Genomic DNA, 16,143 nt, shown 5'->3' with positions numbered 1-16,143 from the left:
TATATATATATATATAAACTTTTGAAGAAGTTAAATAGGAGTTCTGATAAAATTTAATTGCATAATTTGATTTTAATTTATGAGGAAATTTCAATTATTTTTATCATTATATTTTCTTCTTTTATAAGTGTTTATCAAAGAAATTATTTTAAAAACCTAAATCGACTTGATTTGAAATTAGCTTTGTTATTTTAAATTAATTTAATGTCAAATGATTTATGTATTTTATTAATTTATATTTTTAACAATTATATATTAATAAGAAAACTTCTTAACTTAATATATATTATATTATAAAACATACTTTAATTTTAATTTTATATTTCTTTGACTGTACGATTTAGGATGTACTTAGCGAAATTAATGATAAAGTAATTAAAGTTGAAAAAATTGCTAAAAGTAGAAAGCTTAAAGTTAAAAGATAATAAACTAGTGTTGAAAAATGAAAATGTTTGGTAAAAGTAGCTATTTAACTAGTTGAAAATGTCAAAAGATAGAAAATGACATAATTAACTATTTGACCAGAACTTGAACTAATAATTATATTTTTTAAATAATTAAAAACTTTCATATTTTAATTTATTTTAAACTATTTATCATCTTAAAAATTAGGATAATAATTTTTTTCATTTATAAATATCTTTAGGAAAGGAAATGTAACAATATAAATGAATTCCTATTATTATACAGAAATATACAGAAATGAGATTTAATAATATTGATGAATCCTTCTCAAGTTATTGAGTCGATTTGCTTGAACTTAAAAAAGTGATTTTCTTATAAAAAGAAAAAAAGAAACAGTTAAGAGTTGCTTTTTTAAAAAAGTAGAAAGTTAATTTAAAAAAAAAAACAATTTAAACAACCACATAAAAAATATTTTGTTGAAAAAAACATAAACAAACATACCCTGCAACCTATTACCTTCGGAAAGCAAGGAATGCTGTGGAATTTTTTTTTGTTTTGTTTTTTTGTGAAGTGTTTATTTTTTAATAAAACCAAAATATATTAAAATTTAATTAAATAAACTTTCATTTTTAATATATTTTTTAGTATAAGTAACATTTAGAAAACATTTCTTTTTGGAAAAAAAACACATTTTTTTCTCTTCAATTTAGAATTTTTATGAATAAAGATTAAATATTTTTTATTTAACTTTCGGCATTTTTATGTTTATTTATACTAAACGTGCGGTTAGAAACCGAACTGCATCACCTGCAGCGTATATTTATGTCTATTTTTACCAAAAAAAATTTTATTACCTATTTCAAAAGCTTAAAAGTCATAAGCTTAGGAATCCAGAATTGAAAAGACTCCCTGAGAACCCAAAAAATTCAAAAACCATGTACAAAGAAAAAAGAAATCGTTTTAACTCTAGGTGGATTAGTGGATATAATCATTTTATGGAAATGGATCACCTGCAAAAAAACCAAGTTCAAGTACACTGCTTGATCAATCTTAACAAGATTACCTATGGTCTCATCAGTTGGCTATGTTCAATTTCCGTTAGTCACTCGATCTCTGTAATAATCGTCAAAAGAATCATTACAATGTGTAATTGGCTGACACTGTTGGCAAGTCAATGTATTATGCCAATGGCTTGTATGTATTATGTAATGTGTTGCCACTGTTCATTTCTCTCCTTGTCCTTGTGATAATGAATCGCTCATCCGTTTGGAAAACTAAACGAAGCATTCCCATTAGGGATTTGATGCTATGCAAAAAACTTTAGACTTTAATGGGCAACTTAACACTTGTGAGTTCTCTGTTTGCTCGTGGCAAAACATTCGTTCAAAAATTCAGAAAGCTGTGATAAGTATAGGTCGGGAAATGTCCTATAATGATCCACGTGGGGAGATAAGCCGAAGTTAAAGGACCTTACCCTCTTTCCCATCTTCCTCTGCTCCTCAATTAACGTTTCTATGGATTGACATGGAACTACTTTGTCAGCAGTACTATACAGGTAAAGCTGAGGGCAAGGCTGGTGTTTCATGAGCACATTGACAATCCTTGTTAACCTCCTGCATTCAAGACACGAAAAAATGCTCTTAACAGTTACCACCTAACATTTTTAAGTATATTATACATAAGAGGGCCTATTAACAAACTTGGATGAGGCTGCGATCCATTCCACAATAATTATGAAGTAATGTAAGATTGCAGGGGAGAAACTTACTGATTCACATCTGGCAACTGCAAAACAAATGAGAAGAACTTCTCTAATAGTGACAAGACCACTGTTTCGATTGTGGAAGGTTCGTTTTGTTGAACCTTTGACAAGCTAACTTCAGTCTCTGATTTAAGCTTGCCTTCTACCTCAACTACGGGTCCTAAAGAGTTGCGCTTCTTTAATATAGCTGCAGAAAAACCAGCAGCCCATACCTACAATATAAATGTATAAATATGAGTGAGAGAACAATTTGATAATTCATAATCCAAGGAATTAGCAGCCATGAAGATAACAACAAATCAAGATAGTTTGGATATATAGAGTGGAAGAGGATAGAATGGAGTCAACTGGAATAAAACAAAATGACCATTATATTTGTGACAGATTGGGGAAAAAGAATGATTCCATCTCTCAAATTAAAGGGGAAGAAAAAGAGGGGTATTGGATAGAATGGAATGGAATGAATGCATTCCATCATATTCCATTTTCATTCCATCCTGTTTTAACAATTCAAATAGTAATAAAAGTTACTATCCTAGTATCATTTGATTTCAATCCACTCCTCTTACTATTCTATCACTCCAAGGCAGCATAACCTAAGAAATGTAAGCCTTGAATAAGAGATTCTAACATGTAATTGAAAGAGGGGGTGAGTGCTGACCCCCACATTATTTTATACACACACAGCAACACAATTCTCCTTGGTGCAGGGGAGACCGCAGAGTAAGAAAGGTGCATGACCTAAACCAATGACAATGTCTAACAAATTCAAGATTAAACAAAGCAACGCAAAACACATTCACAAATATATTATATACTCCAACCAAAAAACTGCAGCAACAGCTGAGTTTATAAAATGCCACGTTCTTAAACAAACATTTCATATTGCAAGGATTAAGCAATGGATACTCCAAGTAAACAATATTATTAAATCAGAATATTAGTAATTCAATACCTTAGGATTGAAAGGTTCTCCTCCTCCCGAATCAACAATGCATCCCTTAATCTTCTCCATGAGTTCCTCACTACCCAGCATTCGGGCAAGAATGTAACCATAACTACAAAAATAAAAAAATAAAAAAAAATCAAACATGAAATAGTAAATTTCAATAAAAAAAATGAGGAAGCTTTACGAAAGAGAAGAATCATATTAACGAGTCCACATACACAAACCAACCCGTGTTGCTGAAAGTGTGAAAAACCAGACAGTGTTCCCTCCCATCGTGTTCCTCGCGAGACACCCAAGAAACGAGGTGGTCGGCGAGGAGAGAGATTCGGGTCTCGAGCACGTGGCCGAGGTCGAATCGAAGAAGCTCCTTGACGTCGACGACGAAGGTAAGTGCGTTAATGCCACGCGAATTGTACCACTCGACGTACCTCTTGAGGTGCTTGGTTCTGGCTCCCAGCCACCCCAACAGCACCACCGTGGCCACGCGGTCTTTGCCTCCGCAAAACGCGGCGTTTCGGGTTTCGGAAGCCGGGTTCCAAGGGAAGGCGCCACCAGCAGTTTGGGAGTGAGAGAGAAAGGGGTTGAGGGATGGGGAAGAAGTGAGAGAGGAGAAGAGGAACCTGCGGGGATTCCAATTCGAAGGAATGGGAGGGCGCGTGAGGGTGGCGCGTGGGAAGGGAAGGGAAGGGTGTGAGGTAGTTTTGCAGAGAAAGTGGCGACCCAAAGTAGAGGGGCTTAACGACAACACTTTCAGTTGGGCTTCCATCATAGATACTGATACTGATACTGATACTGATGATGCAAATGCAAGACTAACATTCACAATTCAGATAATCAGATCCACTGCCAACCCTTTGTTTTCTTCGCCAATCTGATTTATTGGTTAGCAATAACATTAACATCATAATTCATTTCAAGTCCTCACCTTTTCTTTTTTTTTTTACTATTTTGTTTCTTTTTATTTGTGTTTAAGGTTGTTTTGTAAAAATTAATAAATACAATAATTTTTTTATTCATTTAAAATAGTTGTGTGATTTTCTATTATATTCTTTTTTTTTCATTCTACAATAAATGCATGTATAAATTAATTAAAAATTAAGAGACAAAATGAGAATATAATTGATAAAAAAAAGTGTTTTTTTCTTCAAATTCTGACAATTAAAAAGGAATGAAGAAAGTCACAATTCACATTCTCAATTTACATGTATTCTTCCAAGAGCGTCGAGGGTTGAAGGACAAAGTTTGATTAAATTTATGATGAATCAAAACTTTACAAGTTAAATTGAGTTTGTATAATTTTTTCAAACCCAACCCAAATGAGTTTATTCACAAGTATAATTGTTTTGGGTTCGGTAAACAAGTCTAAAAAAAATTTAAAAAAAAAAAGTGAAATAAAAGTAAATAGTGATATATAAATGCATATGTTCATGTTCAAATTCTATTATATCTTAACACTTAAAAATTCAACATAAAGATTTTCTATCCCTGATCACTAATACTAATATTTGTTTTTATCATGACTATATGTGCGTATAACCTTTCTTTTCTAAGAATGAGACTTAGTCCTTGACTATTATTTGAATTAATTACTTAAGTTTATGCTCGTTTAAAATCTCCTTTTGATGTCTTTCTCACTATTTAATCTATGTTAAAATGATTGATTACCGTTTGACATAATTTTAGATGCGATGAGAAAGAACTAAGAGGTGAATCCATTTATTGGATCGGCATGAAAGACACTTAGTAAGAAATAACCAAGCATGTAAACTAAAAAATATGTAACATCGTATGATTCAAGTAATCAATCTTACTTAGTGAGATATTTGCTTTTGTTCTATTTCTTTTTTATCTGAAGTGATTTAAACAACCTAAATGAATGTGAAGATATCTTCTACCTAATTTTATTCCATTATATAAAAAATGAATAGAATTCTGTCTAAGGCTTGGGACGTTTGGGATTATTCTTTGCTTCATATCAAGAGAATAATGAAAAGAAGAAAAGAATTAAACAGTTAAAAAAAATAACACACCCACGCATATATATATATATATATATATATATATATATATATATATATATACATTGTGTGTGTGTGCCTCTTTCCATGTGGAATTATCAGTTTTTAGGCAACATGATGGGACTGCCATTCAAAATGATAGGAGTACTACTTCACCTCCCCAGAATGGAACTACCATTCAAAATGACACCTTACTTCCCCAAATTAGATTTGAAGTTTATACCTTTCGCTGAGAACCTGAAGTCTGAACTGCTAGGTGGCATAATTGCTCTTTTTGTCCTTGGCCTTACTTATCTTTACTATCGCATGAAAACCCCCAAAGGTATGCCATTACTTGTAGATTTTGTTTGTATCATTTTCAAATAAATTCTAACTTCTCATTTGATCAATATCGAGATAAATCTTCTACTTGCTGCACCATTAATACTTTGCATTAGTTGTGACTTGTGATCGTCCAAATAGTAAGGTAGGGAGTGTAATGTTTGAAAGAGATGAGATAAAGTGTTATATTGGCAAAGCTAAAGGGAAATTCCAGTATTCAGTATTTACCTTGATTTTTAAGATTTGGTACCTTACTATTTTTATAGGCGCGCGTTTCCTGGTTACTAACTACTAAGAGTTGACAAATAGCAGTGACTGTGTGGCAAATACTGCTGGGCCGATCCAGCATCTTCTTTATGGGTTTATTCTTTGCGCTTTGCACCAATTAATATTTACAATTTACAAATACGCGATGACGATATTACCTAGATTTAGGTAACGGTATCAGCTAGTTAGAAACTAGAAAACAAGATCGTTTGCTGATATTCATATTTTATTAATATTAATATGAAAAATAATAACAAAGCACTTTTATGCAATCTTGTAAATAATTAATTTCTTTTGAAAAACGTAAATCTAACATTATATCGAATGATTTCTACATATATTTTATTCGATAGTAAAGAATGTTTTAAATAATTTTCTGTTAGTATTTCTCATATTAATATAATCTTTCAATGAGCATAGTTTTTTTACTTAATTTTTAATTAATTTTTTATAATAATTTTAAAGCATGACAATACTATTTTATTTTTTTAAAATTATATAAAATAAAATAATATTTTATTTATTATAATAAAAAATATGAACATAATATAAAAGCACCCTTGAGCCCATGTTTGAGAAAAAAAATTTCTTAAAAAATAATCTTTTTTTTTTCAAAAACTCTCAGGAAATTGAGAAAAGGCAACAATTATTTTTCAAAAATAAGTTGAACAGGATAATTTTAGACTCAATAGAAAGAGTTATATGACCCTTATTACTACTACAATCTAGCTAGCTCAAACTCGAATAAAATACGTTTAAGCACATACAATACAAACCTAATTTATTTTACAAACAAGATTTTGCGTTGAAGGTAAACAAAACATCTTTCGTTATTCCATGCACTGGTTGCAATACCTCTCTTCTAAGGCAAGCTCTCTTAGTCAGCAACAGCGTATGGTTTTGTATTCATTTCAGGGAGCTTTGGTAGGTTGGATTGAGGAATGTCCTGGATATGCCACTAATTTTTTTAAGAAATTGTGCTGCTTTTCTTTCTTATTTTTCCAAATGGGCAACCACCTTGTTTTTATGTATGAAGAGTGGATGCTTTAAGAAGAAAAGTTGTGTCCAAATTAAACATACATAAATTTAATAATACTACTATCCGAATTTCAATGGACATCGCTTTATAAACTTGACTTTCTTGTGCAGAATTTTAGGTTATGCTTCTTACAACAAATAACCATCACACGAGATAACTCAATTGAACATATTAGGAACGGGCTAATAGTGAGGCGTTGGGGTATTAGTTTAAGAAAGTCTTGGTTTAGATTTTATTGTCGCCGTTATTAAAAAGATGGCTGATGTTAAGTTCTAAAAAAAATCAGTTAAATATGAGTTTACGTTGATTTTAAAAATAAATATAATTAAATTAAATATTGATACTGAAATGTTTTTATTTTTTAGAATGTTAATAGCCTCTCTTTTTGTTTCCCTTTAGTCTAAGAGAAGACTCATAATAACCTTACAAGAGGAAGGGTAGGAAAGAAAGAAAAAGAGAGAATGAAACAAGAGGTATCACGAAATTCAAATTTAGCTCTTCAAAATTCATAATTCATGTTTACACTTTAAAAGTATTGTAGTTTCAGTTTTAACCTCTCTTTTTTGTCAAATAAATTTTGGCGTCATATTTTTAAAATAATTCTATTTTCTTTAGGAAAGAACCTTTACTTGCTATTGTAATTTAATTATGATGTAGTGATTTAATTTTTGTGAAGGGAAATAAATGACGTTATTCGTATCGTAAAAAACTGTCACAAATTTTTTAACCTCCTTCACTGACCTTCTTCGTAACGTAACTTTCAACGGACCAATCGACAAGATTACGACGAAGATTTTAGTGGTGCAGGTTCCGTTAATTGATTGCTTCGAACAATTGAACCCCATTAAACCACAACCCAAAATCACAAATCAAAACCTTTTTGAGAAAACCCAGATCTGAACACTTGCACCATCTCCGTCATGTACGCCACCGTTTCAGAGGAGGGGAAGGTCGAGGTGGAGTTCATCTACGAGCCTCTGAAACCGGCGAGTAAGCCCTTGCGCCTTGCGGCTGACGATGATGAGTTGAAGGATTTCAGTGTTGATGTATTTTTTTAATTTTTTTTTTTACAATTTTTAACGGTTAAAAATTATATTTTAAAATAAAAAATGACAGGTACGTGTGGATAGATTTGAAGTCATCAAATTCTTTTTTTTTTAAATTAAAAAATAACCCATTATAATTTTATAAAAACACAAAATAAACTAAAAAATTTACAAATATTAAATCCGAACTTTATTAATTTTATATGAATGACAAATATATTTTAACCAAAACATACTAATATTTTAATGAGTAGTGATACAAGAATGAATCACCCACAATTTTAAATATCATATTAAGATCTATTAATTTTTTTTTATTGTTTTCTATCAGATGATAAATATCTATATTAGTTTCCATTTTTATTTTCACTTGTTAGATAATATATTGAGTGTTGATCAAATATTTTCTTATTGTAATTTATTTTATCAAACGCCAACTAACTTAAGGAGTCCACGTCACAATCACGATAATAGAAGTCAACAAAATCCCTTCAAGTGATGAGATTCGTAGGTTTTTTCTATTGCTGACTATTGACTTGGATTGAGAAACCTAGGCTTATATTTGGACATAAACTGTCCTACAAATACCAAGGGAATTCAGCCCTTTACTCATCACAGCCTCAAACTCGCTGCTTGTTTTGATTTGAACTTTGTAGTTTTGTTATTTTGTGGAATGGCAGCGAAGAGCAAAATCCTAGTCCTTGGAGGAACAGGATACATTGGAAAATTCATAGTTAAGGCAAGCGCAGAAGCAGGGAACCCCACTTTTGCCTTGGTCAGAGAAAGCACCGTTTCTCACCCTGAAAAGTCTAAGCTTATTGAGAGCTTCAAGAGCTCCGGAGTTACTATTCTTTATGTATGTGGCTATGTGCATTTGAAGCACACTTCTTCTTTTTTTTTTCAAAATAAAATAAAACTTTTGTACTATTTAAATGTTCAATAATCCAACTTTTCTGACACCTCTCTGTATAATGTTGTAGGGTGATCTAAGTGATCATGAAAGCCTTGTTAAGGCAATCAAGCAAGTTGATGTTGTAATATCCACACTAGGTGGACAACAAATAGATGATCAAGTGAAGCTCATAGCAGCAATAAAAGAAGCTGGAAACATCAAGGTACATACATGCACTAGTCTTCTATAACAAAATAATTAACTTAATCACTATGCACGGTACTTCATTTGTCAAATGTACGCATATATTGGTGTATAGTATTAGTAGGTAAATATAAATATTAAGTATAACTCTAGGTGTGACTTGGAGAATAATTTGACAAAATCTTCAGTTTTATTTAAGGATTTTTATCTTACTCTCGATTTTTTCATATTTATTTCTCACGTGACATAGCCGACGAAAATCAAATTTCTTTTCTACCGAGTTAAAATGGATGAACACTTGAATCAGAGATATAAAGTTGTGTTTCTTTGATCATCAGAGGTTCCTCCCGTCTGAATTTGGGCTTGATGTGGAGCGTCACAATGCAGTTGAGCCAGTGACTAGCTTTCTTGAGAAAAAAGTGAAAATCAGAAGGGCAATTGAAGCTGAAGGAATCCCATATACTTACATCTGTTCAAATGCCTTTGCCGGTTACTTCTTACCTACACTGGGACAACAAAATGTCACTGCTCCTCCTCGGGATAAGGTTGTCATTCTAGGAGATGGAAACGTCAAAGGTAAAATTGCAATGGTTCAAATTAATCTTTCATAATTTTTTTTCTACAAGTAAAAGATAATAGCCAATTAGCCATGCAGTTTAATTGTCTCAATTGTGCGTTTGAAATGTTTGTTTCAGCTATTTATGTGAAGGAGGAAGACATTGGGACTTATACCATCAAAGCAGTGGATGACCCAAGAACCTTGAACAAAATTCTGTACGTGAGACCCCCTGCAAATATTTTGACCTTCAACGAACTCGTGTCCTTGTGGGAGAACAAGATTAAGAATACCCTTGAGAAAGTTTACATTCCAGAAGATCAACTTCTTAAGTACATCCAGGGTCAGTGTGAATGCTCATTTATGACTTTTCTACCATCACAAATACAACTTATAAGAACTTTTGGTTTCTGTTTACATATAAATGCCACTAGTTTATAGAGGGTTGATCTTATTTGTCTTGAGTTTATTAAAGCCAACAAAAGTGTAAAATGCACGCTTATCTTTACTTCATATTGGAATTCAACTTTTATTTTATATAAAAAGGCAATAAGAATCAAATATAGACCATATAGTGATATAGAGTACGTATTTAATTTGTTAAGTGAAGGCAACTAAATATTTTTTATATTTAATTAAACTGTACCTCATATTTACTTTGATTTTTATATTTTTTATTTATCAATGCAGAGTCTCCTTTCCCTGCCAATTTGATGTTAGCATTAGCCCACTCAATGCATGTAAAGGGTGATTGTACAAACTATGAGATTGATCCTTCTCTCGGGGTGGAAGCTTCTAACCTTTATCCTGAGGTGAAATACACTACAGTCGACAACTATTTGAATGCGTTTGTCTGAAATCCAGGGAACGTGTTATTGTCAATAAACTGCTCCACCCAAGTTGATCAATAAAATCAGAGCATCTTGTTTATTGCTCAAGAATTTGTACTTTGTCTTTGTATTGTCGTTCGCTACTTCGCTTAGCTGGGTGCTGCTTGAAAGTTCTTTTAATGTTACAGTTCTATTACTATTTGTTTGTGGTGTGAATGTGATATTTGTAAGGTCCTTATCAAGTTGTTTACGGTTGAATTTGAATCAAATGTTAGACAAAACAAAATCCATTTATCTGGTTTTTATGTTGTTTTTTTTAAGAGATAACATGCACATGTTAAATTACTTTGGACAAAAGAAAAAAGAAATTTATAATTGATCTGATATGAACTCAAGAGCAATTGAAATCCAAGCTCCGGTGCCATGGTAAGATATTAGTGACGTGGTGCGATGAGAAAGTGGGGAGTGAATTCCCGCTAGAATAATCTTTGAATGTGAGTTTGTTATTTTTGAAGTGTGTGAGAGTAAAAACTAATTGATTCATGAGAGAATGGTTCTTTTATAATTTCTTCTCCCTTGGATTAGGTCTTTTGTACCTTACCTTATGCATATTCTTCTCTATGGAGCTGTTTTTTTGGCATTTCTTGTAACGGACCCGTCATAATGTAGACGTATATCATAACAGTTGTCCTTAGATCAGTGTCGTTTAAGTATAAATGTTGTTGACTTAAGTTATGAATTTGAGATATTCTCTATATTAATTGTCCCTAAATCAGTGTTACTTGGGTACATGTGATACCGATTTAAGTTACAAAGTTAAAATATTTTCTATAACAATTGTTCCTAAGTTAGTGGTTCAATCACAAGTAATGTTAACTTAAGTTGTTAAGTTGAGATATATTTTGTAATCGTTGATGTCACTTAGGTACAAGTGATGTTGACTAAGTTATAAAATTGAGATATCCTTTGTTACAATAATAAATAAATACAAATTCTTAAAGGCAAAAAATTAATTAACATATAATAGTATAACATCAACTAAATTACCTTGGTTTTACGTACCAATGTTATTGAATCATGCGCATTCACGAATGATAACAATAGATGCGTTGCCCTTTTTTTTTTTAACAAAAGGAGTCACAACCCCCAACTTAGAAACCCACATTTAATATTGTAAATGTAAATTATGGGTACAATGACTATACAAAAAAAAAAAAAAAAAAACTCACACAAATCATGTTATGCAAAGTATAAAAAGAGGTGCTTTATTTTTTTTCCCTCTAAATTATAGGTATTCTTGATCAAAGATAATCATGTGTGTGTGGAACCAAATTGTATAGTTAATATAGTAAAAGAGTTGTGTAATTTGATTTAATTTATTTTTACAATTCAAAATTGAATTGAACCACATAAAAATTTGAATTTTTAAAGTCATTAAAAAAGACAACAAACTTCGATTATTCATTTTTTTTAACCCGTGTTAAAACTTTGGACAAAAGAAAAAAATGAATATTATAAAAAATTGTAAATTTTAAAGGACAAAGGGCAAAAATTGGCTTTTATATATATATATATATATATATATATATATAATAATAATAATAATAATAATAATAATAATAACATCAAGAAATTTTAAAGGATGACCTCTATACATATTTCTCATTACCGTGTCAAGGTACAACACATTATATATGTTTAGTAATCTTACCATATTATTTCACTAGTTAAATAAGGATGAATTTTGGATGATGATGTCAGTATCTCAAATTTTGGCTTCAATAGTTAGAGTTATTAGGTAGACCGTAGAGATTCGGGTAAGTAGTCTGCAAACTTTCATTTTCAATAACTTTTTAAGTTTCAATATTTGATATTTCATTCGTAAGAAACAAATATTATTATTTGGTTGTGATTTTGTTTTCTTTTTTAAAAAAGGATAGAATTACCATTACTCAAACTTTTTTCCAAAAATACACCTTATGATTATGACAATTATGAATTAAATTTTTTTAGAGAAAATGGTGAAACTAAAAAAATTCCCCAATCAAGGCAATAGTAATATTGAGTTTGAATGGCAAGCCTAGACTTATCGCTGGACCAAAACTTTCCTATAAATACCAGGGAAGTTCGTCCCTTTTCTCATCAAGGCCACAAACTCTGACTTATTTTAATTTGAACTTTAAAGTTTTGTTATTTTGTGCAATGGCAGCAAAGAGCAAAATCCTAGTCATTGGAGGAACAGGATACATTGGAAAATTCATAGTTAAGGCAAGCGCAGAAACAGGACACCCCACATTTGTCTTGGTTAGAGACAACACCCTTTCTCATCCTGAAAAGTCTAAACTTGTTGAGAGCTTCAAGAGCTTTGGAGTTACTCTGCTTTATGTATGTGCCTTTCATTTACAATTTATTTTTTCTTTTCACAAAAGAAAAGAAAAATACATACAGTACTATTTCAAATTTCAATCCAACTTTTTTTACATCTCTCTGTGATTTTGTAGGGTGATCTTACTGATCATAACAGCCTTGTTAAGGCAATCAAGCAAGTTGATGTTGTAATCTCCGCATTAGGTGGACAACAGATAGATGATCAAGTGAAGATCATAGCAGCAATAAAAGAAGCTGGAAACATCAAGGTACGTACGTACATGCATAACCCTTCTTTTACAAAAATACTATTAACTTAATCCCTGCTTCATTTTGTAAAACGTTTCCCTATCAGATATTAGTGCACAAGGTATTAAAAATTGCTCCTAAACACCATCATCATCGGCAAGAAAATGATACCGACATAGACAGAAATCTCAGCATGGTTGCAAATAGCAGTAAGTCAGTAAACAACTGCAATGGAACGGTGTTTCAGCGACAACAAGCACATAAAAACTCTGGGTTTTTTTTTTCATATTTAATCATTTTTTAGTTACTTATTTTTTGCATATTTTTTTTCTCTCTATTAGATCAAATCCATTTATCCTTATTCGTAAGATCCGATACTGGAATTTGCTAATTGCATGTTTTCACAACAAAAATCATATTTTATATTGTTCATTTATATTATTTAAAAGAGATTAGTTTTTATGTATATGACTTTTAAGGTAGTTTTTAAATTTAAACCTCCAAATATGATTTTGTAATTAATTTCTTTGATGATCAGAGGTTCCTCCCGTCTGAATTTGGGCTTGACGTGGACCATCACAATGCAGTTGAACCAGTAAGTAGCTTTTTCGAGAAAAAAGTGAAAATCCGGAGGGCTATTGAAGCTGAAAGAATTCCATACACTTACATCAGTTCAAATTTATTTGCTGGACACTTCTTACCCAACCTGCTACAACAAAATGTCACAACTCCTCCCCGGGATAAGGTTGTCATTCTAGGAGATGGAAACGTCAAAGGTAACATACAATACATCAAATTAATATATTACCGCTTTTTGAAGATTATCAATTTTCTTTAATAGAGGTTATTAGTAAGATTAAGTTTCTCATGTATAGATAAGCGTACATGTTACATTTGTTTTAGCATCTTGATATAGACCTTCTTGTATCAGGGAGGCTTTTGATTTTCTCTAAATGCGTTTATTGTTTTATCATTTTGGGTTTAATATAATTTACATTTTTTTAAAAAAATATATTACCGCTTTTTCCAACAAGTAAAAGATAATAGACATGCAGTTCAATTGAAATTCTTGTTTCAGGAGTTTATGTTATCGAGGAAGATGTTGCCACTTATACCATAAAAGCAGTGGAAGACCCAAGAACCTTGAACAAAACTGTGTACGTGAGACCCCCTGCCAATATTTTGACCTTCAACGAGCTCGTGTCCTTGTGGGAGTACAAGATTAACAGCACCCTTGACAAAATCTACATTCCCGATGATCAACTTCTTAAGAGCATCCAGGGTTAGTGTGTACTTTGTATACTCTCATTTATGACTTTTTTGCGGTCACAAATGCAACTTATAAGAGTCTTTGGTCTCCGTTGTAGTAATTTTTTTTATCTGTGCAGAGTCTCCTTTCCCTGACAATTTCATGTTAGCATTACGCCACTCATTTCTGGTAAAGGGAGATTGTAACTATGAGATTGACCCTTCTTTCGGTGTGGAAGCTTCTAAACTTTATTCTGAGGTGAAATACACTACTGTCGACAACTATTTGAATGCGTTATTATTGCCAATAAACTGCTTCACCAAAAAGTCAATAAAACCATATAGTAGAATCTTGTGTATTGCTCGAGCATTTGTAATTTGTCTTTCTCTTTAAGTAGTTACCTGTTGTTGTGTTGTCGTCAAAAGACTCCTCTCATACTTAAATTGTACTGTTGTTCTTCTAATACAAGTTCTATTACGATTATTCATTTATTTGGTCACTCTGATTTCATTAGATTTTTTTTAGAAGATTAGGTAATTTTTAGATATGAGAAAAATAATTATACTATAAAAAGATTTACACCATCTTCTAATTGGAAAACTTTGGCTTATTTCTGGTACCAAAACTATAAATATCAGGAAAATTCATCCATTTTCCGATTAAAGCAACAAATCACAGTGTATAATACTCTACTATTAACTTCGGTTGTCTTAAACTCTTTAATTAATCATAAGAGATTAAAAAGTTAAATTAAAATAATAAAAATATTTTAAAAAACAAAACTATGTTTCATTAATATTAAAATAAAATTATAGCAAAATAAATTAACATTGTTTTTTTCACAATTTTTATTTTTAACTTCCTAATTGATATCATAACAAATAAAAAAAGAAATAAAAATGACTTATAGAAGAAATAAAAAAATTAGTTTTTATCACCATACTATCAGTGGTTAAATAGAAGAAAATAAAATACTGCATAGCTAGGTTTTGAAGATTCAAAGGGATTTAATTTGGTAGTGTAAAGCAACCAAGAATGGTGCTAACCCGAGTCTAGCTGCATGAAGAAGTGGGGTCTGGGTGCCACCTTCATTGGCTGCCTCAAGCCTATGAATTGAGAGACTGAGAGCTACTTTTGTTACAGATTTTTCTCACAAGTGCGGAACTTGTTCTTAAAGTAAGTGGGAAACTAATCTCCATACGAATTAATAGGCACCGGAGTGAAATACAATTCAGCTCAAATATTTCGCAAAACAAAATTGATTCTGTGATTTTAAATAAGTAACATCCGTTACAAAAATGAGCTATCGGTTTTTAAATGATAAGTATTCTCATTGTAAAAATGACTTGTATTAATTAGCCATAAGCGTATGATCTGCATATAAGGGGCTAGATATGAAGAGATTTAACACCATAATCAAAAATCTTAAAGACTCAAGTTTATGAATGTTTCATTCACCTATGTGTTCAACTTTCTCATTTTCAATCAATGTTAAACTTCACCTACTTTGATGATCCTTAATGTTTAACCGTGAACCGGTCACTTGGCTTAATTCCATCAATGGATTCACTCATTAAGAACACTTTCAATACAAAAAATTCCTATATCCATGGATTCATGGCTAACTCCATTATACTCATTTGAGCTAATTTTCATGTTGAATCATCGACTCTAATACTAATTATTGTGAAACCAAGAAAATAAATAGCAGGAAAATTTAGCCAATGAATCTATATACTCACACTTATACTCCAACGTGAATAAAAGAGGTGCCAGCAAAAAGGCAAGATAAAGATGTCCAAGATAACATGCATAATAATTTAAGACGGTGAAACATTCATCTCGGAAGGATCAATGCTGATTAAATAGAAGAAAAGATAAGAAGCAGGAAGATGGAACAATATGAATCAGATCCAGAATTAATCGACAATAAATTAGAAGTGGAAATGGAAGTGGGATAACTGGATAAGAGTAACTAATATGTGGCTT

General features: G+C 31.3%; 3 protein-coding genes across 4 annotated transcripts; 2 read left to right on the top strand and 1 right to left on the bottom strand.

The window, feature by feature from the left end:
• Window positions 1-1,380: 1,380 nt before the first annotated feature.
• Window positions 1,381-3,998, bottom strand: LOC114420444 (transmembrane protein 53-like). The gene is made up of 4 exons (XM_028386338.1): window positions 3,335-3,998; window positions 3,123-3,225; window positions 2,174-2,379; window positions 1,381-2,018 (listed from the first exon to the last, which is right to left on the bottom strand). Exons 1-4 carry the CDS (start codon window positions 3,883-3,885, stop codon window positions 1,745-1,747), a joined length of 1,134 nt encoding a protein of 377 aa, XP_028242139.1. The 5' UTR covers window positions 3,886-3,998; the 3' UTR covers window positions 1,381-1,744.
• Window positions 3,999-5,217: 1,219 nt separating this feature from the next.
• Window positions 5,218-14,617, top strand: LOC114420415 (isoflavone reductase-like protein). Of its 2 annotated transcripts, XM_028386323.1 has the most exons (7): window positions 5,218-5,456; window positions 8,488-8,663; window positions 8,788-8,922; window positions 9,242-9,479; window positions 9,599-9,802; window positions 10,150-10,320; window positions 14,438-14,617. In XM_028386323.1, exons 1-6 carry the CDS (start codon window positions 5,222-5,224, stop codon window positions 10,314-10,316), a joined length of 1,155 nt encoding a protein of 384 aa, XP_028242124.1. In that variant the 5' UTR covers window positions 5,218-5,221; the 3' UTR covers window positions 10,317-10,320; window positions 14,438-14,617. The 2 variants fall into 2 exon arrangements, with proteins under 2 accessions (XP_028242124.1, XP_028242119.1); XM_028386318.1 differs by lacking the exon at window positions 14,438-14,617 and having other exon boundaries at window positions 10,150-10,609.
• Window positions 12,435-14,645, top strand: LOC114420430 (isoflavone reductase homolog TP7-like). The gene is made up of 5 exons (XM_028386327.1): window positions 12,435-12,674; window positions 12,791-12,925; window positions 13,444-13,681; window positions 13,984-14,187; window positions 14,294-14,645. The coding sequence occupies exons 1-5, from the start codon at window positions 12,492-12,494 to the stop codon at window positions 14,545-14,547; spliced, it is 1,014 nt and encodes a 337-aa protein (XP_028242128.1). The 5' UTR covers window positions 12,435-12,491; the 3' UTR covers window positions 14,548-14,645.
• The last annotated feature ends 1,498 nt before the right edge of the window (window positions 14,646-16,143 follow it).

Source organism: Glycine soja, chromosome 1, assembly GCF_004193775.1.
Source record: "Glycine soja cultivar W05 chromosome 1, ASM419377v2, whole genome shotgun sequence".
Lineage (NCBI taxonomy): Eukaryota > Viridiplantae > Streptophyta > Magnoliopsida > Fabales > Fabaceae > Glycine > Glycine soja.
This window is presented reverse-complemented; position numbering and strand designations above follow the sequence as displayed.